Genomic DNA, 20,614 nt, shown 5'->3' on the forward strand with positions numbered 1-20,614 from the left:
AAAAGATAAAAACAAACAAAAACAGAACAAAACAAAAAAACCAGAATATGATCAAATATGATCAGGCTGGTACATAGATCAGTGCCACACACTAGATTTTGGGTGTATTTTGGTCTGTTAGAAGAAAGTGCCTCCCAAAATTTTAAAGAAAGAAAAACTTATATATGTACAAAAATAAGGGTTGATATGATGAAGGGATGGAATATGACTGTAAAGATGAAAATTATAAAAAATTTTATAAAAGGAATTGATAAGAAGTTTGAAAAAAGAAAGAAGAGGATTTAAAAAAAAAAGAAAAAAAAAGGGAGAGAATGTGATCAGGCAGGAGAGTAGAAGAAAACCATACACTAGAGATTTAGGGTATATTTTGATCTGTTAGAAGAAACTATCTCAAAATTTTAAAGAGAGAACAACTTATATATATATGCCAAAAATACGGGTAACTACTATGAAGGGATAGAATATGACTCTAAAAATGAAAAATAAAAAAAAAAAACAAAAACAAAAACAAAAACAAAAAAAAATGAAAAATAAAAATGTTTTTTAAAAAAGGCATTGATAAGATGTTGGTTGAAAAAGGGAAAAAGAAAAATTAAAAAAAAAAGTTAAAAAAAATTAACTTTGAAAGACTAAAGAATCATGGTAAAAAAGCCACGGATTCTATGTGCATTGTTCCCCTAGCGCTGGAGTTCTGCCGTTCTCATTGATGGGTAAACTTGGTCTTGGCTGGCTGTTCTTGCTGATCTTCTGGGGGAGGGGCCTGTTGCCGTGGTTCCCAAATGTCTTTGCCGCAGGCAGAATTGCCCCCCCCCTTGCCCGGTCTGGGCTAAGTAATCTGCTCGGGTTTGCTCTCGGGAGCTTTTGTTCCCTGCAAGCTTTCCATACAGCTTTGGAGGCTGAGAGTGAAAATGGCAGCCTCCCAATCTCCGCCCCGGAGGAGCCGAGAACTCGGGGCCCCACTCCTCAGTGCACCCCCAGAGAAAAGCAGTCAATCACTCCCGACTCCCGGTCTCTGGCCGCACTCCGTGCTCACCGGCCTATGACCGAGGCTTTCTATCTCTGGCACCCGACTTGGTGTGGAGTCTCCAAACCCAGCAGATCCCTGTGGTGCGCTCCCGTGCCACTCCTCCAGGGGGAGGAAGGGGAGTCTCCCCGGATCTGCCGCTTGTCGGGTCCCTGCTGGAGGAGCAGTGGCCCGACTGTGCCCCAGATCACGGTTTATGCCAACCCCGAGCTGAGAACCCGCGCCTCGGCTCCATCTCTGCCGCCGGCTTCCCCACTCCGATACCTGGGAGCTCTGCCACACTCAGGCACCCCGAGTCTTTCTGTGACCCCGAGGGTCCTGAGACTACACTGTCCCGTGAGGGTTCCACCCCCCGCTTAGCCACTGGAGTGACGTCCCTCAGCGGACCCGACTTCTAAAAGTTCCGATTTTGTGCTCTGCCGCTCTATCACTTGCCAGAAGCAGCCTACGGAGGCTCCTCCCCTGCCGTCTATCCTCCCGAATATCGCCTCGGATTCACTTCTCCGCACGTCCTACCTTCCAGAAAGTGGTCGCTTTTCTGTTCAGAGAGTTGTTGCTATTCTTTTCTTCGATCTCCTGTTGAGTTCGTCAGTGTTCAGAATGGTTTGATCCCTATCCAGCTGAATTCCTGAGTCCAGACGAAATCCAGGTTTCCTACTTCTCCGCCATCTTGCTCCGCCCCCCACTTCCCTAATCTTCTAATGTAGATGGCATCTCTACTTGAGGTTCAGATGGCATCTCTACTTGAGCGAGAAGGCAAGTTCCCCAGGGCAATCAATAGAAGAGCTGGTTCTGAAAGCCAAGTTTCCCCACTACGAACTGAATTTTCCATCCAGCCCCCAATGTTATGATGACACATTTCCTCCAGTGTTTTCTGTGAGGGGCAGGGAGGTTGCAGGGCTCCACATTGATACCTGCTGTTCTGTATGCCACCCAAATTCTCCTTTTCCTCCCCCAAAGCTCATTTTTCCCCCTTAACATTTATTTATTTATTTTAGAGAGAGAGAGAGAGAAAGAGAGTGAGAGCAAGTAGGGGAAGGGGCAGAGGAAGAGGGAGAGAGAATCCCAAGCAGACTCCCCACAGGGCATGGGGCCTGACTCGAGGCTCAATCTCAGGATGCTGGGATCATGACCTGAGCCAAAATCACAAGTCAGATGCCTAACTGACTGACCTAACAGGCAACTATCCTCTTCATGGGGTGATCTCTGAGGCACAAGGCAGGCCACACTGGTGACCAGAATGAGTCTACCTACTGACTAAAGGCTGGAAGTCAGCCAATTACAGTCTCTGTCCTTTTATTTGATTCTGGCTTAAAATATAATGTCCCCAGGAAAGGTAGTACTTCAAGATGTTTTCAGGAAAGGGCCATGAAGGAGAGTGGGATGTCACTGAACCTGGAGTCAAGACATCGGGGTCCAAGTTCAGCCCAGGCTTTGCCATTAGTGGGGATCAGGGGGGATCCCTCAACGGCACCAGATCTCAGTCCAATTATCTACAAATTCAGAGGCAGGAGATTAGAGACCTCAGATTCCCCCCAGCTTTAGCATCGTAGATTTTTAAGTTTTGTTGTGTGTCCTTTGTTGATGTTTAGACCTTTCAACTATTTTGAATTATGAGATTAGAATCAACAGTGGAAGAGTACAGACTCCTGTTGATGACATACTTTAGGGAGTCTTTAGTGTCGACTGGTTAAAAATACTTTGCTTGGCTATAAAAAGATAGTTGTGCAACTTTCTGGCAGGACTTTATGTGGAAGGGCCTGACTGTGGTTAACCCATTTCAGATGATACGTGTTGAAGTTGCTGAAAACAAAATCTTCCTTGAATACTCTTTTAGAAAAAGGTGACACCATGTCAACTTGATTCTGAGAGCTGTCACTCTCCTACAGTAATGTTCAGAAAGGGTAACCTTCCCAAACCCCTCCCAGCTCTTCTCCTCAATAGTCACTAAACCCTATGTTCTTTTCGTATTTTCTCCATGCATGTTCTTTCTTCTTTCCATTTCTTTTTTCTATTTTCTATTCCATTCACTCTCGCTATCTATTCTTCTCTTTGGAAAAATGCCTAGAGCTCAATGTCTTATAGACTTTCAGTAAATAGAAGAGTTTTATGGTGTAATTGGGGCTAATCTAACTGGTTGATAGATCTGCTGACTCTGTTAAACTTGCAAAATGTCATTCTTGGGATTATGGTAAACCTTGTAATTAGTTAATAAAAAATCACTACACTGCAGAAAGTCTATTCAACCTTCCAGCTGCAAAAGCCCTCCCCCATCACCCCCTCTTTCTCCTGGCTGCGGCTCAAGGACGGTGTCTTGATGCCTTGGTGCCTTCCCCATAGCAGATGCCAAAGTGTCTACATGTATCAGTAATGCTGGATTGAATAAGAGACAGAGAAGCAGAAACACACGTATTTCATGTAAATATACACAAACAGATAGGGAAGGTGAAGCAGATTCATTTTCTCTCTTTTTTTTATTAAGCTTTTTATTTTAATTCCAGTATACTTAACATACAGTGGTATCTTAGTTTCAGGTGAACAAGACAGTGATTCCGGATTCACTTTCTTTGATGCTGACTGCCTGATTTTCCTAACGTGCTTCATGTTGTCCATTACACCTGCCCCGATTTCATTTAGATAAGCCACTTCAGTATTTGTATATGGGAAGGGAGAAGCAAGGTGCTGAAAATGACAGCAGCTGTTATTTACGGGTACATCCTGTGAGCCAGACTCTGAGCCGAGGCATACCCAATCCTTACAGAAGTTCTCGAATTTGCAGAGAGAACCCAAGGCCCCCAGATGCAGGGCCAGTCCCTCAAGGGCCAAGTCACTTCACTTCTACTTTTTTGGAAAAGAAGTAATTTTTAAAAATTGGGAATCAATTTATAGGGAAGTCATTCTCAAAGGTGAGGAAGAAAACACATGTATTTGTACATATTTCAAAAGAACCAGGGTCTTAGAAAGAGCGTAAAAGAAACAGAAATGTAATTCCCAAGCTACTGCAAGAAAAACACTAGACTCCCCAGACTGGAAAGAACACTTTTCAAATTATATGTGAAGAACATTCCCCTGCTATCATCCATAGCCCTCCTGCTTCCATCCCTCCCCCACACCCTCTCACTAAAAATCAGCACAACGCTTTGAGGACAAACATGGTGGCAAAGTGAGGGGAAGTGGGGGGTGGGAGGGTAAACGAGAAAGGAGAGGCTCACAAAGTAATGGCAAGTTGCTGTTAATAGAAGCACTGTTTCCTAGCAGGACATATCGGAATTTGTCTGGAACCAGAGTGAAGAAATGATGCAAGCTGTTGTTCTGGTGAACCAACAACCTTCACATGACAACCGGAGGAGAAGCCTCCCTTGCTGTTGGGGCTCCAACATCTTCCCATGGGGGTGGTAGTCTCTGGGTCTGCTGCTGAACCTTCGCTTCCTCCCTGAGATTTTACCTGGACGCTTTTCTACTTAGCAGTATGGTTCCCCCACTTAGCAAATTAATCCTTCCAAAATACAGAGGAAACGTATGACCCTGAGTTTGAAGCTCATACAACAGCTTCCTCCCCCCTCCTCCCATGTCCTCCTCCTCCTTCTTCTCTGGGCTCTGTGGACTCACTTTTCAAATCTTTTCTCTAGGTTTTATCTTTCCTTTCTTTCTTGTTTTATGGTTCTCTATGTAAAATGCTGTGTTTTAAAGAAAATGATCAAATAAAAGCAGAGGAAACAAACTTATAGAAGTCCTTTACGGACAGGTGTTTGGCTTGAAATGCACTTGGAAGAACATAAATGTTAGGTGCACAGAGGAGGCCCTCAGCTCTAGGACACTGTCCGGGGCTCTGATGACAGGTTCACCCCTGGCACCTTCTCCCTCACCCCTACACACTGCCTTTCAAGCTTTTCCCTCAGCCCATGGGGAAAAGGTAGCTCTTGTGAGATCTTGAATATCAAGTACTCAAGGGCAAAATGCACAAGATGGGGTGTCTGGAGCCCCAAGGTTTTGACCCAGATTTACCTACTGGCCTGTTTGACCTTGAGCAAGTCACTTAATTTCTCTAATCCTTGAGGTTCCTCAGTTTAGAAGAATGGTCCTTAGAGTCCTCCTCATCTGGGGTCTCTGATTGAATCCTGGAGACATGAGACAAACCGAGTGCTCTCTTGCCAAAGGTTTATTAGTCAAATAAAATAATGGACAGGGGAGGAATTGGCAGCAAACTTCCCTGTGGCTGAGTGTGCATTTCCTAGAAAAGGGGGTTATAGCACTCTAAAGAAAGAGGTTCTTCAAAAAGAAGAAAATCAAAAACACTAACAAAGGCCATTCAATGAAAGGAGAGAAAGGCAAGTTTTCATGCCATGAGGAGACAGTTTCCATGTACTCTTTCTCTTTAGCCTCTCTGCTTTCCCTGTGCCTCTAGAGGCCCGATTCTTGGTCTCTTTGGGTCACAGAAGTGAGATTTGTGTGTTGAACAATCTGAGCTTGGTACAAAAGTGAAATGTGTTGGGACGCCTCGGTGGCTCAGTCATTAAGCATCTGCCTTTGGCTCAGGTCATGATCCCAGGGTCCTGGAATCGAGCCCCGCATTGGGCTCCCTGCTCAGCAGGAAGCCTGCTTTTCCATCTCCCACTCCCCCTGCTTGTGTTCCCTCTCTTACTGTCTCTCTCTGTGTGAAATAAATAAATAAAATCTTTTAAAAAAAGTGAAATGGTTTAATTTTCTCCTACTGCTGCCTTCAATGATACTTCCCCTTTCCTGTCACTTAAACACACCTTGGGGGAATTCCTTAGCTCTTTTATTCAGTTTAGGCATTAAAAAATGTCCACTCCAACTTAAAGCTTCAATTTCCTATCCTCTTGCCTCCAGTCACTGTGTGATTCTTAAAATTTGCTTCTCATAGACAGAATAATTTGACTTACCAAATTATTCATATCTTTGATCATTTTTGTTTCACATTCCATTATTTCAAAATTTTTAAAAAGATTTTATTAATTTATTTTAGAGAGAGAGAGTGAGAGCGAGCCCACAAGTGGGGTGAGGGAGGGGCACAGGGAAAGGGAGAGAGAGAATCTCAATCAGACTCCACACTGAGTGTGGAGCCTGATGAAGAGCTCGATCCCACAACCCTGAGATCATGACCTGAGCCGAAATCAAGAGTCAGATGCTTAACCAACTGAGCTGCCCAGACGTCCCTCCATTACTTTAAAAGAAAACCTTTTAAACACTTTAATTGAAATAATTTCAGAAAAAAGGTGCAAAATCATAGAGTTCTTACATATCCTTAACCCAGATCTCCAAATGATAATATTTTATTTTATTTGCCGTATTATTCTGTCATATATATAAACTATTTAATACATATATTTACACACATTTTCTTAACTATTTCAGAGTAGATTGTAGACATAACATCCCTTTACTCTGAAATATGTTGGTGTGCATTTCTTTTAAAAACATGACATTCTCGGGGCGCCTGGGTGGCTCATTCAGTTAAGTGTCTGCCTTTAGCTCAGGTCATGATCTCAGGGTCCTGGGATCGAGCCCCACATTGGGCTCCCTGCTCAGTGGGAGCCTGCTTCTCCCTCTGACCCTCCCCCCCCAGCTGTGTCCTTCTCTCTTTCACTCTCTCTCTCAAATATATAAATAAAATCTTTTTAAAAAACCCAGAAACCATGACATTCTCTTGGGCACCTGGGTGGCTCAGTCGGTTGAGTGTTTGACTCTTGATTTCAGTTCAGGTCATGATCTCAGGGTCATGGGATCGAGCCCCACATCCAACTCCATGCTCAGTGGGGAGTCTACTTCAGATTCTTTCCCTCTCTCTCTCCCTCTCCTTCTTCCCCTTCCCTGTATGCACACATGCTCTCCCTCTAAAATGAATAAATAAATCTTAAAAAAAAAAACAACACATGAGATTCTCTTATATAACCACAGTATAATTTTCAAAGCATAAAATTAACATTGGTGAAATACTACTTTATCTAATCTACAAACCTTATTCAAATTTCAGATTTATCCTATTAATGTCCTTATATTAAAATAAGGAAATTAATTTTTTCTGTTCCAAGATCCGGTCAAGGATCATACACACAGCAATTACTCATCCTTTCTCTTTAGGATCCTTTTATCTGGAACAATTCTTTACTCACTTTTCACTTTTTTTTACTGTAACTTTCATGATCTTGACATTTTTGAAGAGTATAGGTTATCTACACTGTAGAATGGTGCTGAATTAGTGTTCAGTATTCCATTTACATTTATCAGAATTTTCTCTGTGTTCTCTAGGAAATAAAGTTAAAAGACGAAACAAGAAGGTACTCTTCCTATACATTAAAATCGTGAGTCTGTGAATTCTTACTTGTTATACTGAAACTTTCTAAAACAGCTTTCCAAATTGCATTTTAAAAGACTTATTTGAATTTTATCAAATATGTAATTCCCATGAAACAAAAGGGAGAAAGAAGGAAGGAAGGAAGGAAGGAAGGAAAGAAGGGAGGAAGGAAAATAATAAAGGAAAAGTATGACTCATTTATAATTTAATAAGGTACTGCATTACTGAGTACATTCCTGTCGGGAACCAAATCCACTGGGTATAACTCTACATGTGGGTATCAGCGATCTGTTGCTGTGTAACAAACCACTCCAAAACTTAATGGCTTTAAACAATAACATAAATACATCTCACTCAACCCAGCAAGGTGCATTCCTTCTCCAAATCCCCCTTCTGGATCCCAAAAATGTTTTACCACTTTAGTGCCACTTGAAGTGGGGAGGAAGTACAATGGAGGGAAAGTCAATGGACTGTAGTGAAAAGGCCTTACTTTGATACATTTTATTTTTAAAAAGCCACAGTATCAACACATCACTAGGTCTCAAGTAGTGCCTTGGAGGCACTTGAGGCAAGTGAGGAAAGGCTAAGCTGTGCCAACTTCACAGTAAATCCCCCTTGGCCGGAGAGTTCACCAGAACACCTCAGGGAGGATGGAGACAAGGCTCTTCCAACCACAGGTTCATGCACAAGCAGCCCGAAGTCTCTGAAAGACAATTGACTCTATATCTGGGTATTTCAGATGCTTACAAACAGAGAAGATTTTGAGAGGCATGAGGAACCATTCTAGACTTACTCTTTTGGAGCATATTTACTTCTCAAAGGGCAAATATATTTACAGGGATGTGACCTGAACCAAAAGCCAAACTAAACTGGTCCAATTTACTGAACTGCAGAACAAACTGAATCCAAATACACAAATTTTTGTGGAGCCACGAACCACAGCAAAGGCTGATTTCTTTCCCTTTCAAAAACACATGTTTTGCTTTCTTTCCCATAGTGTTTTTATTAATTTTGTTTTTGAATTTTAAAAAGTTCTGTAGGTATAGTCTGCATGATTTTCAGCCAAACAGAACTGTGCAAAAAAAAAAAAAAAAAAAAAAAGGTAAATTTGTTTTCTTATAACTAAACTTAAATCTATCCTAAGCTCTCATAGCTACCTGGAAACTGAAAACTCACACAAACCCATCCACATAAATGCAATTTAAGTCCGTGATTTTGTAGTAAGTTTTGGTTTAAACTCAACTAAATTTTAAAATTTCTCCTTCCCCACACCTTGGTTGGTTTTGAGCTGACTGTTGGACTTACCACCTAACCACCTCGTGGGGCAACCAGACTGGAAGCTGGACCACCCACTCTCTGTACCTCCAGCATCTGGACTGGGTGGTGATTCCACCAATTCTCAGCACCCCAAGCAAACCCCACGTTCAGGAACTGAGCTGGGGCGGCAGGCGTTGCACAGGGATTTGCAAAGATGAGGGCTCCAATCAGTGCTCCATGGGCCTGGATGTGGGGCCAGCCTGGTGAGCGTGAGAGCATGATCCTGCACGCCTGAGTGGTGCTTGCAAGGGGACAAGCACGGAAGTCAAGAATATGCCACCACGGGAAAAGTGTTAATGTAGAAATAGAGTTTACTTAGTTGGACATGATATATAACTGCAAAACTTGTGAAGCATTTATAGTATACTTAAGACTTCTTTCTGTGGGGCGCCTGGGTGGCTCAGTCAGTTGAGTGGCCAACTCTTGATTTAGGCTCTGGTCATGATGTCAGGGTCTTGAGATCAAAAGCCAGGTCAGGCTCTGTGTTCAGGGAGGAGTCTGTGTGAGATTCTTTCCCTCTGCCTCCCCCCACTTGCACACTCTGTCTCTCTTTCTCTCAAATAAATAAATCTTTAAAAAAAGAGACTTCTTTCAATGGGCAGAAGACATGAACAGACATTTCTCCAAAGAAGACATACAAATGGCCAACAGACATGAAAAAATGCTCAACATCACTCGGCATCAGGGAAATCCAAATCAAAACCTCAATGAGATACCACCTCACACCAGTCAGAATGGCTAAAATTAAGAAGTCAGGAAAAAACAAATGTTGGAGAGGATGTGGAGAAAGGGGAACCCTCTTACACTGCTGGTGGGAATGCAAGCTGGTGCACCCACTCTGGAAAACTGAATGGAGGTTCCTCAAGAAGTTAAAAATAGAGCTACCCTATGACCCAGCAATTGCACTACTGGGCATTTACCCCAAAGATACAAATGTAGTGATCTGAAGGGGCACCTGTACCCCAGTGTTGAAAGCAGGAATGTCCACAATAGCCAAACTGTGGAAAGAGCCCAGATGTCCATTGACAGATGAATGGATAAAGAAGATGTCATATGTATACACAATGGAATATTACTTAGTCATAAAAAGATGAAATCTTACCATTTACATTGACATGGATGGAACTGGAAGGTATTATGCTGAGCAAAATAAGTCAGTCAGAGAAAGACAATTATCATATGGTTTTACTCACATGTGGAATATAAGAAACAGTGCAGAGGATCATAGGGGAAGGGAGGGAAAACTGAATGGGAAGAAATCAGAGACAGAGATAAACCGTGAGAGACTCTTAACTCTAGGAAATAAACTGAGGGTTGCTGGAGGGGAGGGGCTTGGGGGGGATGAGGTAACTGGGTGATGAGCATTTAAGGAGGGCACATAATGTGATGAGCATTGGGTGTTATATGCAACTGATGAATAACTGAACTCTACCTCTGAAACTAATGATGTACTACTATATGTTGGCTAATTGAATTTAAATAAAATTTAAAAAATAAAAAAGAGACTTCTTTCTATTCCTTTTAATTATTTTAAGAGATACTTAAAATCATTACAATATTAAATCATTAAATCTTGCAAATACCCAAATAGTTGCTCATTGGACCCTTGAGGACCTATAGCCAAAGCCATGTATTTTTTTTAAAGTATGACACCAGAACAATGAAACTCTCCTCAAACTTATATTGAGCAGAATAATCATTCTGTTAAAGACAGGTCTTTAACTCTTAAGTCATTTCTTTTCTGTGCTAGTCATCTCCCTACCTTCTCTGCCCTATCTGCTGCTGCTCTTCTCACCTGTTTGTTTCTGAGCCTCCATTGCAAAGTGCCCACACCTTCTGCTCCTGCTAGTTCCTCTTCTCCTAGCTCAGCCCAGCCCACACGTGGCCAAACCAGGCTCCTGCCTTCCCTGACCTTCCCACACAGCTTCTTTCTTCCTCTGTCTCTTCCTATTGCACCTTAGACAGATTTGTTATAGCCCTTGTAACCAGGCATCAAAGTACTGTGTTAGATCGAGAGCAGGAATTTTGTAGGAACTCAGTGGAGTTGGCTTCATTTTGCTGTTTCCCCAGTGGCTTTCTCTTCTTGGCATTCTTAGGACCTTGTACCCTGCTTGGTAGACAGCGAGCACTTCATTAATGTTTGTCAAATGAATGCAGGGGATGATGTGACATGAACACACTTGAGCTTGATCCTGATTACTTTGAGTCAGCTGGAGTGAAGTTTTCAGTTGAGCCATACCCTTTTATTTTCTGTTCTCTATCCCTCACCTGCTTATTCTAGAACAATGTATTGTCTCATTTATTTATGAAAGTTGTTACAATTGGCAACAGTGCTGACTTGAATTTTCCTTCATGATTTAAAAAGGCATTATTAACTGTTGAAAGTGGCTGATAGGTATAGAGGGGTTTATTGTGCTATTATATAGTAAACTTTTTTTTAAAGCATTATTATTACACAGTTATAACATTAGTAGAAATCAAAGAAAAAGGAAAAACCTTCATCCACATGACTGACACCGCAACCAATCAGTTTCTATTCTTCCTTGCTTTCTTTAAATTCTTGCCCCTGTGCATATATAATTTTTATGCAGTTGCAATCATTTATATAGATGTTTCTAAGCATACAGGCATCTTATCGTATGCTTCCATGCAATCACTTAGAAGTCAGGTAACTATGAGACAATGATGTCTGTGATGATGATGGTAATGACTATCACCTAATGGAGCTCCAACTCTGGGCTACTGCCATTCACCGTCTATTTCTAATCCCCAGAACAAACTCAGTGAGGCTGAAAACTTGTCTAAAGTCACAAAACCAGTAGAAGAGAAATAATACTTGTCATCCCTAATACATACCAATTACTCTACTCTATGCCAGGACCCCAGCTGAGCAGTTTACCTGCTTCATCCCATTTAATCCTCATAGCAATGCCACATTATTATACTCCCATCCCCCAGAGGAGGAAACTGAGGTTTAGAGAGCCTAAGTAATCAGCCTACGTCACACCACTAGAAAATAGCAGAGCTAGGAATTGACCCTCAGCTCTCTGACTGCAAAGCCCAACTTGCAACCAAGTGAAACCGGTTGTGGACTCGCTCAGACACAGGGCTTCCACCCCTTTATACTCTACCTTATCGCCTTGACAGGGAGGGGGGTGAAAATCTGAAATGAAAACAGTAATAGGCCGTAGGAGGAATATATATATATATATATATATATATATATACACACACACACATATACATATATATATTTGTATATTTTTATATTTTTTAAGATTTTATTTATTTATTTGAGAAAGAGAGAGTGAGAGCGTGAGTGAGGAGGAGGGGCAGAGAGAGAGGGAGAAGCAGACTCCCCACTGAGCAGGGAGCCTGATGTGGGGCTCGATCCCAAGACCCTGGGGTCATGACCCGAGCAGAAGACAGATGCTTAACTGATTGAGCCATCCGGGCGCCCTGTTGGAGGAGTTTTTAAACAAGATTTTAAACTTTTAATTTATCAAACGCATAAGTTAAATACACACCCACGCATACTTTAAACTTCCTATTGGAGAAGTTTGCGTCTCAGATTGGGACTGAATGGTTCACTTCCCTGAACTTAGTCTCTCTGGTTCTATTTTTTTTTAGCCATTTTTAAATTTATTATCCTAAAATACCCCAATAATTTGAAACTTCTTAAAAGGAGACTTGATCTTTAATAAGCTCTGCTACTCTGGACTGAGGATATTATATAGAATCTCATTGCTCTTAAATTCATGACCTTGCTTTCTGATACAAACTTAACGTGCAGAATGCTGATTTGGTATTTGACTATTCCCTCGACTTTTAATCAAAACATCTTTTTATTTCCTCTTTCCTTCAGTGCCATTTAAGCATGCTTTGGTGATCAGGCCCAAGCAAGCAGGACTATAAAAGCCTTCACTGTCACTCAGCTCCGTGAGGACAGACAAGAAGACGCTGGGAAGACTGAGCTGGGAGAACTGGGGTTAGTTAGCCCTGTGGAGGGATTTCCTGAGAGGAAAAAGAGTGCAATAACAAAATATATCTCTTTCTGCAAGCAACTTTTTTAAAAAACTCATTTTAATTTGTTGGGATGATTTAATAAAATGCAACTGGCCAGCAAGGGTAAACTCGGTGTTTTCTGAGAATTGCACAGTGCTTGATTTCTGTGACAGGCTGTGGGTGTTCAGATTCCAGAGTGAAGTGGCCTTGCTGCGGGCTCTCTGTTCCTGAGTGGATAATGTGAGCAGTGTAATTCTATAGAAATAGAAGTTGGAGGCCAGTTGATAAACAAGGTGGGTTTTATTTGTTTCTGGTCACGTGGGTCGCATAGTAGTAGGGGGCAGTAACCCTCTCAAAATAGAGTGGGCTCAATTCATGAAAAAGAAGACTTAGCAGGATTCACGGAATAAGTGTCCTCCATTGGCCAATCTCCTGCCCTCAAGGGTAGCAAACAATGAGGAATAAGATTTAGCTCCAGCGCTAGCAAACATATTTATAGTCCTGTAGAGGAGACTGGCGTAGAAGCTGATGATCCCCATGTGGCCAGGTCTCTAAGCCTCAGCACTATTGAGATTTGGGGCCAGATAACTCCTCACGGTGGGGCTGTTCTCTACACTGTGGGATGTTGGCAGCATCCCTGGCCTCTACCCATGAGATAGCGGTGGAACCCCCACTAACCCCACAGTTGACAGCCAAACCTAGCCCAGACATTGCCAAGTGTCCCCCGAGCAAACTTGCCCCAGTTGAGAACCACTGCTGTAGGGGTGGTGAGCACTGTGTGTGGCAAAGGAAAACTCCAGGAGGGGAAGAAGGATGCCCGGGCATCTTTGGAGTCAAGTGGGGTGGTCATGAAAGCTCCTTTGAGGTGGTGACACTGTGTCTCGTGTGAAGCATGAGTGGTACGACCATGTGAGGTAAGGTTACCCGTGTAACAAAGGAACCTCGTCCCGAACCTGCAGAGGGTAGGGGCAATCAGTGGCTACCTCGGTATTGCTGGCAAGTCGAGGGTATGTGTGTTGGGGGTGGATGGTAGGACATGAGACTGTGACAGGGCTCACTTGTGACCGGGGCTGTGAGGAGCATCCGAGGGCCCAGGTGTGCCATTGCCAGGCCTGTAAGCTGCCAGTTGGTAGGAACGGACTTCTGGAACATTCTGGCCATGGTGCCAAGGACGGATTACAGTGGGCTCTACAATGTGCCAGGTGCTGTGCTACTCACTTCACTTACTCTAGTCAGTCCTCACAACAGGCCTGGAAGAAGGAAGCACAGTGATCCCATTTATAGACAAAGACATAGAAGGGCCAGGCCTCTCCACTCCATGCGCTTCTCACGGGAGAGCAGGACCAGGAGCTTCCGTGAGCAGGTATGGGGGCCTCTTCTGCAAGATGAAAAAGGCCTGGCTTGTCTGACAGAGCTTTGTTTGGTACGTGCTGTGATGGAGGTGACATTAGGGCTTCTGTGATCAGCCCATGCACACAGGAGGTGGGCGAAAGCCTCCCAGGGACTTGTTAGGCAGACACAGGTCAATATATAGTCACAGAGAAGCAACTTAAAACAAGCAGAACAGCCAAGTGCCTTCTGCATTGCTTTTTTCTCACATCAAACGTCCATCAGGCCCCAGATGTTTGTTCATTTCAGCGAGCATTATTGGGCACTTACTATACCCTCAGAATTGTTCCAGGACTCTGGGGGAGACAAGGAGCTAGAAACCTGACTTTTTTCAAGAGGAGCTTGACTTCAAAAGAAAAGCAGCTCAATTTGGATGTGCCTGAGAACCTGCCCCTGAACTTCTCGCTCTCTAGGAAAGCCTGTTTTCCTCTGGGAAGAGCCAATGGCTGAAAAGTTTGGCAAGAGAAGTTTCCAGGAGAGGAAAAGGACCAGTCTCACCGTGTCCCAGTGAAGTTCCTCGCTCTTGAATCCCTGGAGGAGGCAGTGGAATTGGCCATCTTCCTCATGCTCTGCTGAGCCTCTGTTCTCAGGCTATGCATGGAGCCGTGTTCTATGCGTCTTTTGTGTATACAGGCATTTAATTCCCATAGCAACCTTATAGGTACTATGACTCTCTCCTCTTCACATATGAAGACATGGGAATACAGACAAGCTAAGCAGTTTGCCCACAGTCAGATGGCCTTTCAGTAATAAACTCAGGATTATAACCCAAGGCCGTCAGCCACAGCAATCAGGACCTATGACATTGACTGCCAGGCTGTCTGCCTCCCGCTGAGCTGGCTGTGGGCTGGAAGGCTGGGGAATGTTCTAATCAGAATAGTAATAGGTCACTTTACTAAAAAAACATGCAGAGGCAAGCAGGGTAGGCACATGGTAGGAAGAGAACAGAATTTAGCTCAGACAACCCAGGTGTTGATGGCAACTGATACTAACTAGTTTTGTAACCTGGAGCATCAGCTAACCCCACCAAAGCTCAGCCGTCTCATTTAAATATCAGATGGACTATATAACAGTGTCTAAAACAGCTCCTGACACGAGGTGTAAATATAAGGTGAGTGAAAGATGAAAGAGGCGTGCTTCATGAATACAGGTTTGATTAGCCTCGAAAAAAATGTAAAGTTCATGAACAAGGGCATAATAAAAATCAAAGACATGGAGAGTGTTCAGTAAATGGATCTAGGCATGTGTGTGCATGTGTGTGTTGGGGCCGTTTACACGGAGGTCGTGCCATGTACCATCACCGTCCTGTGGGTCATAGACCATTAATAACCATGAACTAGGGAACTGTGTTAGGTACGTCGGGTGTCCCCATTGCATGCATTTTACAGATGCTTAACCACGGACTGTTCTGAGACACAGCCTCTCCGCTGACGGCTGCAAAACCCAGCAACGGGCTGCATGTGATGCAGTGTGTGTCAGGCTCTGAATGCACTGCTTGACTTTGCTCTCCCTCCCTGTCCTACTCCCCAGGCTCCTCCTTACTTTCGCTTACCTGGGGTGTCCTCCTCAATAAAACATTAGCCCATAGCTTTAGCCTCAAGCACAGCTTCTGAGGAAACCTGAACTAAGACAGATTTCTTTTTTTTTCTTTTTTTGGTAAAAGAAAATACATGGAAGTAAATATTCATGGGAGAAAGAGCTACATTTCCATATGCGAGGCTAACCCAATTGTCTATACTCTTCTATAGTTTCTATTTTTAAAATTTTAAATTAGCAAAATGGTTGTTTTAATATACTATTTAAACATACATATTAGTTCCTTCCAAATTAACAGACATGATGTGTCTGAAAAGCCACAGTGAGAATAAAAAGAATTGTCCTCAGTAGATATTCCACTAGTGGGAATTCAAGGGGAGTTATAGGCACTTTCATAACCTACTATTTTATACTCTCATCATAATTTAATTTTATTTTATTTAAAATTAAAGACATCATAAATGTTGATTTTCATATGTTAGAGGAGGAATCAATTAGAATATACAAAAGTGTAGTAAACATATTGAGCATACTAAATACATTTCAATTATTCCATAACTTCCTTAGGTGTTAAAGACAATCACATGACTTGCCATGATTTGGAATTTCAAAAATCTGTTCAACAAAGCTTCATTCTGAGACTTATTCCAACCTGAATGTCATTCAGAGAGCCATGGAAAGTCTCTTTTGGCCCAAGTCTGATATGCGTGCTGCATAGCGAATCCTAAAGCCAACACATTCCCCATTACTGTTTATTCTCCAGGGACCAATATTAATGCAAGCAAAAAAAATAATTTGCCTTGGATTTTGCATGCTTTCTCCAGAAAAGAGGTTAAACATCTTTCATTTCCCTAGGGTGGTCTGCTTTGCAGTGAGAATCCTACTGGTCTAGTGAGAAGGAGCTCTGGGAAATCTCTACCCTCCCCCCCACCCCCAGCCCATTTCATAGATGAGGACACTACCCAGACACAATGACCATCCTTGAGGTGAATCATTCTCAGACTGGGTAACCATGGTTAACTATGTGGGCAGTATCTACATTTCAAAAACTTGGAAGGAACAGTCAGATATTCACATAGTTCATTCATTTGATAAATTAGAATTTTGCTGGAGAAGAACCGACCTATTTTTGGAAGGGATTAAATCCCTTATGCCAAAGTCTTCTGGAATGACATTTTAACTTTGCTTTTCCTACTTGTGCTGGGGAGGGTTAACACCAATTTATGTAGTTATTTCTAGGCATGTAATTACATAGTCATTTCTTTACCTGTGTTCCTTCCAGTCCTACCCCCTAGCAACTTGAAAACAAAAATCCATATCCTGGCCATATTGATTCCATCTTTCTACAAGGTTAACCATAAGCTGTCTTATATGGTTCCAGCTTGGGCTATGGAGTCCAACTAACTGGGTTTGAATTCTGGTTCTGCCTTTGACCCAGATACTTGAATTTGGGCAAGTGACTTGATTGTGCCTAAGTAACCTCTCTATCCTCCCTTCCTCATCTGTAAAATTAGGATGATTTTAATACCCATCCTGCTTGCACAGTGCCTAGTGAGTGTTGTGCCTTTAAAAAAAAAGATTTTATTTATTTATTTGACAGAGAGAGCGAGAAATCACAGGCAGGGAGAGTAGCAGAGGGAGAATGAGAAGCAGGCTCCTTGCTGAGCAGGGAGCCCGATGCGGGGCTCCATCCCAGGACCCTGGGATCATGACCTGAGCTGAAGGCAGATGCTTAACTGACTGAGCCACCTGGGTGCCCCCCTAGTGTCATGCCTTTCACATAGTAAACATTTGATAAATTATTGGCTATTGATAAGTGCTTAAAAAGTATTTATTGGAAAAGAACATGTTAAGAGGAAAGAGAGGAATTACTACAAAGAAGAAAGCTGTTGATTCTTGCTTAGGCCATCTCAGCTCCCATATTTTGGGAACCCTAACATAATTTCTCATGCTCGTAGAAGGAAAGAGGAAAAGAGGATGAATACGTTTTTGTTTTTTTTTTAACAGCAGAACCCTGTTGTCAGATAAAATTTACATATATTAGGCATAGTATGCTCCTAAAACTTAGGGTACAAATTTAGCACATTATCTCCCCCACCTCCACCCCACCCTACCCCAGGTAATAGCTAGAACACTCAAGTACTCCATTAAAAAAAAGTCCAAAGTATCCACCTTTGCCTAAGAATCCCAGGGGCTTGTTGGGTGGGTCAATGCCAAGCAGAAGGAGAAATGGCCTTGCATTGTTTTGCACCTCCTGCTGATCCTCCCGCCCAGAGGTTGGCCGCTGTGTGGATGGACCTGCAGGTTCCCCAGGCAGCGCCCAGCCGGGGCTCAGCTCCAGCTCCTGGCTTTGTGGTCACAGCTCTGGGAGCACGGTCATAGGACCAGCATCACTCTCCAGGACCCCCAATTGCTGTGCCGAGGGCTGCCAGCAAAAGCCACACGCTTCCGGACCAACCAGCCTTCGCTCCAGACCGCAAGCCCTTTTCCAGAACCTGGATCCTCACCCTTGCTATCTCTTCTCTCCTTAATCACTACCTAGTTTTAGGATTTTTCACCTATGCAAATGCGTCCGCCTCCTCCTCCACCATTTGCCAGGGCTGCTGTAACTAAGCCCCACAGAGTGAGTGGCTTAAACAGCACAAGTATATTTTCTCATCCTTCTGGAGGCTATAAGACCCAGATCAAGGTATCAGCAGGATTGGTTGCTTCTGAGGCCTTTGTCCTTGGCTCACAGATGGCAGTCTCTTCCCTGTGTCCTCACATGGCCCTATCTCCAAATACAGTCATATCTGAGGTACCGGTTGGGGGTGGGGTGGGGTTAGGACGTCCACATTTGAAATTTGGGGGGACAGTTTTCAGCCCATGATGCCAATAATTAACTCTACATACCTAGAGTATAAATTAACTGTTTTAATTCAAGAAAGAGTGTGTTGAAGGAGGGAGAGAGGGAGGGGAGGGAAGAGACATTGATCGGTTGAGCTCTTCAAGGACAGTGGGCACCCCGTGCTAACCTTACTAAGACAGCCACTCAAGTGGCTGTTCAAAACATTTAAAGCGTGTCTTACTCCACCCAGAAGCCCAGAGTGAAACAGATGACCGAAGAGCGTCTCTGGTTGAAATGAGCGTGGGGGGTCTGGGCCCCTTCACTCTCTCCTCACTGAGTCACCTGTGATAAGCACCGTGCGGAAACCTTTGGCCCGGAGGATTGCAGGTGTCCAGGCTCCTCCCATGACTTTTTCACAACCATGCAACTCAACAAAGTTTGAAACGGGTGTGTACCATATCATCTGACCATCCCTGCCATTGGAAACGTACTCTGCCACTAGCGTTCCTGAAGCTCACAGTCACTCTGAAGGGGTCCGGATGAGTTCCCGCGGCCACGCACACAGTTTGGCACTTGTACAGTCGGCTTTATTTTTCCACTTTGCTGCTTTTTGGAGATGGGCTGGCTTATCACCTGCTCAGCTCCGATACCCAAGAAAAGCTGAGAAGGGAAAGTTAGATGCAGCCTCCCTGTGACCTCTTTGCACACACCAGGGCCAATAAAACAGGGGCCGAATGACAGTGACAGCTGTCTTGTGGCATTCAGAGGGACTCGAGCAGTTCAGTTCAGCAGTCTCAGGGACAAGTATACCATTACAGCCTGGCTGCTCCGAGAGAAGCCACCTAAACCCGCCCTCGGGGCCGGACCACGGCGGGGTGGCTCGGGCCTCTGCGAGGCCCCGCTGAGACTTCTCCGTGAGCTCCCTGCGGGCTACAGCTCGGCTTTCAGCAGCTGAGGGACACCCTCCCAGCCTCCCCAGAGGCCAGTGGGTGAAAAGGAAGGAAGATGGGGGCCAAGCAGTCAAGCGCTCACTGCAGGGACAAGGGCCCCAGGAGGATGGTGCTCCTGCGCGGGAGGCAGCCCTTCTCCCCGTGGGATGACAGCCTGCTCTCGGGAAAGGACCCCCGGGCTCTGCTGAAGCGGGGCATGCGCCACGTCAGTTTCAGCCTGGTCACCAAGGGAATGACGGACATCCCCGACTTTCTGTGGGGCTTGTCTGAGGTCCAGAAGCTCAATCTATCTCACAACCAGCTCAGGGCTCTCCCGCCCGATGTGGGGAAGCTGAGTCGGCTGGTGGTCCTGAACCTATGCGGGAACCGCCTGCGGAGCCTGCCCCGAGAAATCAGCCTCCTCAAGAGCCTGAAGGTCCTGTTCGTGAACATGAACTGCCTGACGGAGCTGCCGGCTGAGCTGAGCGCTTGCAGAAGCTTGGAGGTCCTGAGCTTGTCCCACAACTGCCTCTCCCAGCTTCCTGCCAGCCTCGCTGACCTCTCCAGACTGCGGAAGCTGAACCTCAGCAACAACTACTTTGCTCACATCCCCATCTGTGTGTTTGCGCTGAAGGAGCTGGATTTCCTGCACGTGGGCTCCAATCGCCTGGAAAACATCGCCGAGAGCATCCAGTGCCTGGTCAGCCTGCAGATCTTCATTGCAGAGAGCAACAACATCCACTCCTTCCCGCGGTCGCTCTGCCTGCTCACCGGCCTGGAGCTGCTGAACTTGAACAACAATGACATCCAGACCCTCCCGGACGAGCTCTACCTGCTGTGGAGACTGGGGCGGATTGCTTGGAACCCCATGGACAAAGGGCTCCACATTTCCCATAACCCATTATCCAAGCCTCTGCCGGAGCTGGTAGAGGGGGGCCTCGAGATGCTCTTCAGTTACCTCAAGGACAAAAAGCACAACTGACTGGGCCCCGGAGGCATGGCCAGTCGCCAACTCATGGACACCTGTCGGCTGGGTACTGCTCCAGTCTCAGCTCTCTGCTCTTACTGTTCTTGTTGGTTAGCACTTGCGTTTGTATTTGCTGAATGGTATCGAACACCCATTCTATGGAGGTGTTTGCTTTTACCTCTGTATGTGCCTGAGAAGCCCCCTGATGTGATGTTCATCTCATCCCAAACATAAATGGAAATGGGTCTTGGGTTTTCTCCGAGGAGAAACCGTTCTGACTCTGCCGAGGAGCAGTGGGATTCAG

General features: G+C 44.4%; 1 protein-coding gene across 1 annotated transcript; it reads left to right on the forward strand.

The window, feature by feature from the left end:
• Positions 1–19,419: 19,419 nt before the first annotated feature.
• On the forward strand, positions 19,420–20,325 carry LRRC30 (leucine rich repeat containing 30). Its single transcript, XM_036100885.2, has one exon. The coding sequence runs from the start codon at positions 19,420–19,422 to the stop codon at positions 20,323–20,325; it is 906 nt and encodes a 301-aa protein (XP_035956778.1).
• Positions 20,326–20,614: the final 289 nt, after the last annotated feature.

Source organism: Halichoerus grypus, chromosome 13 (genome assembly GCF_964656455.1).
Source record: "Halichoerus grypus chromosome 13, mHalGry1.hap1.1, whole genome shotgun sequence".
Taxonomy (NCBI): Eukaryota; Metazoa; Chordata; class Mammalia; order Carnivora; family Phocidae; genus Halichoerus; species Halichoerus grypus.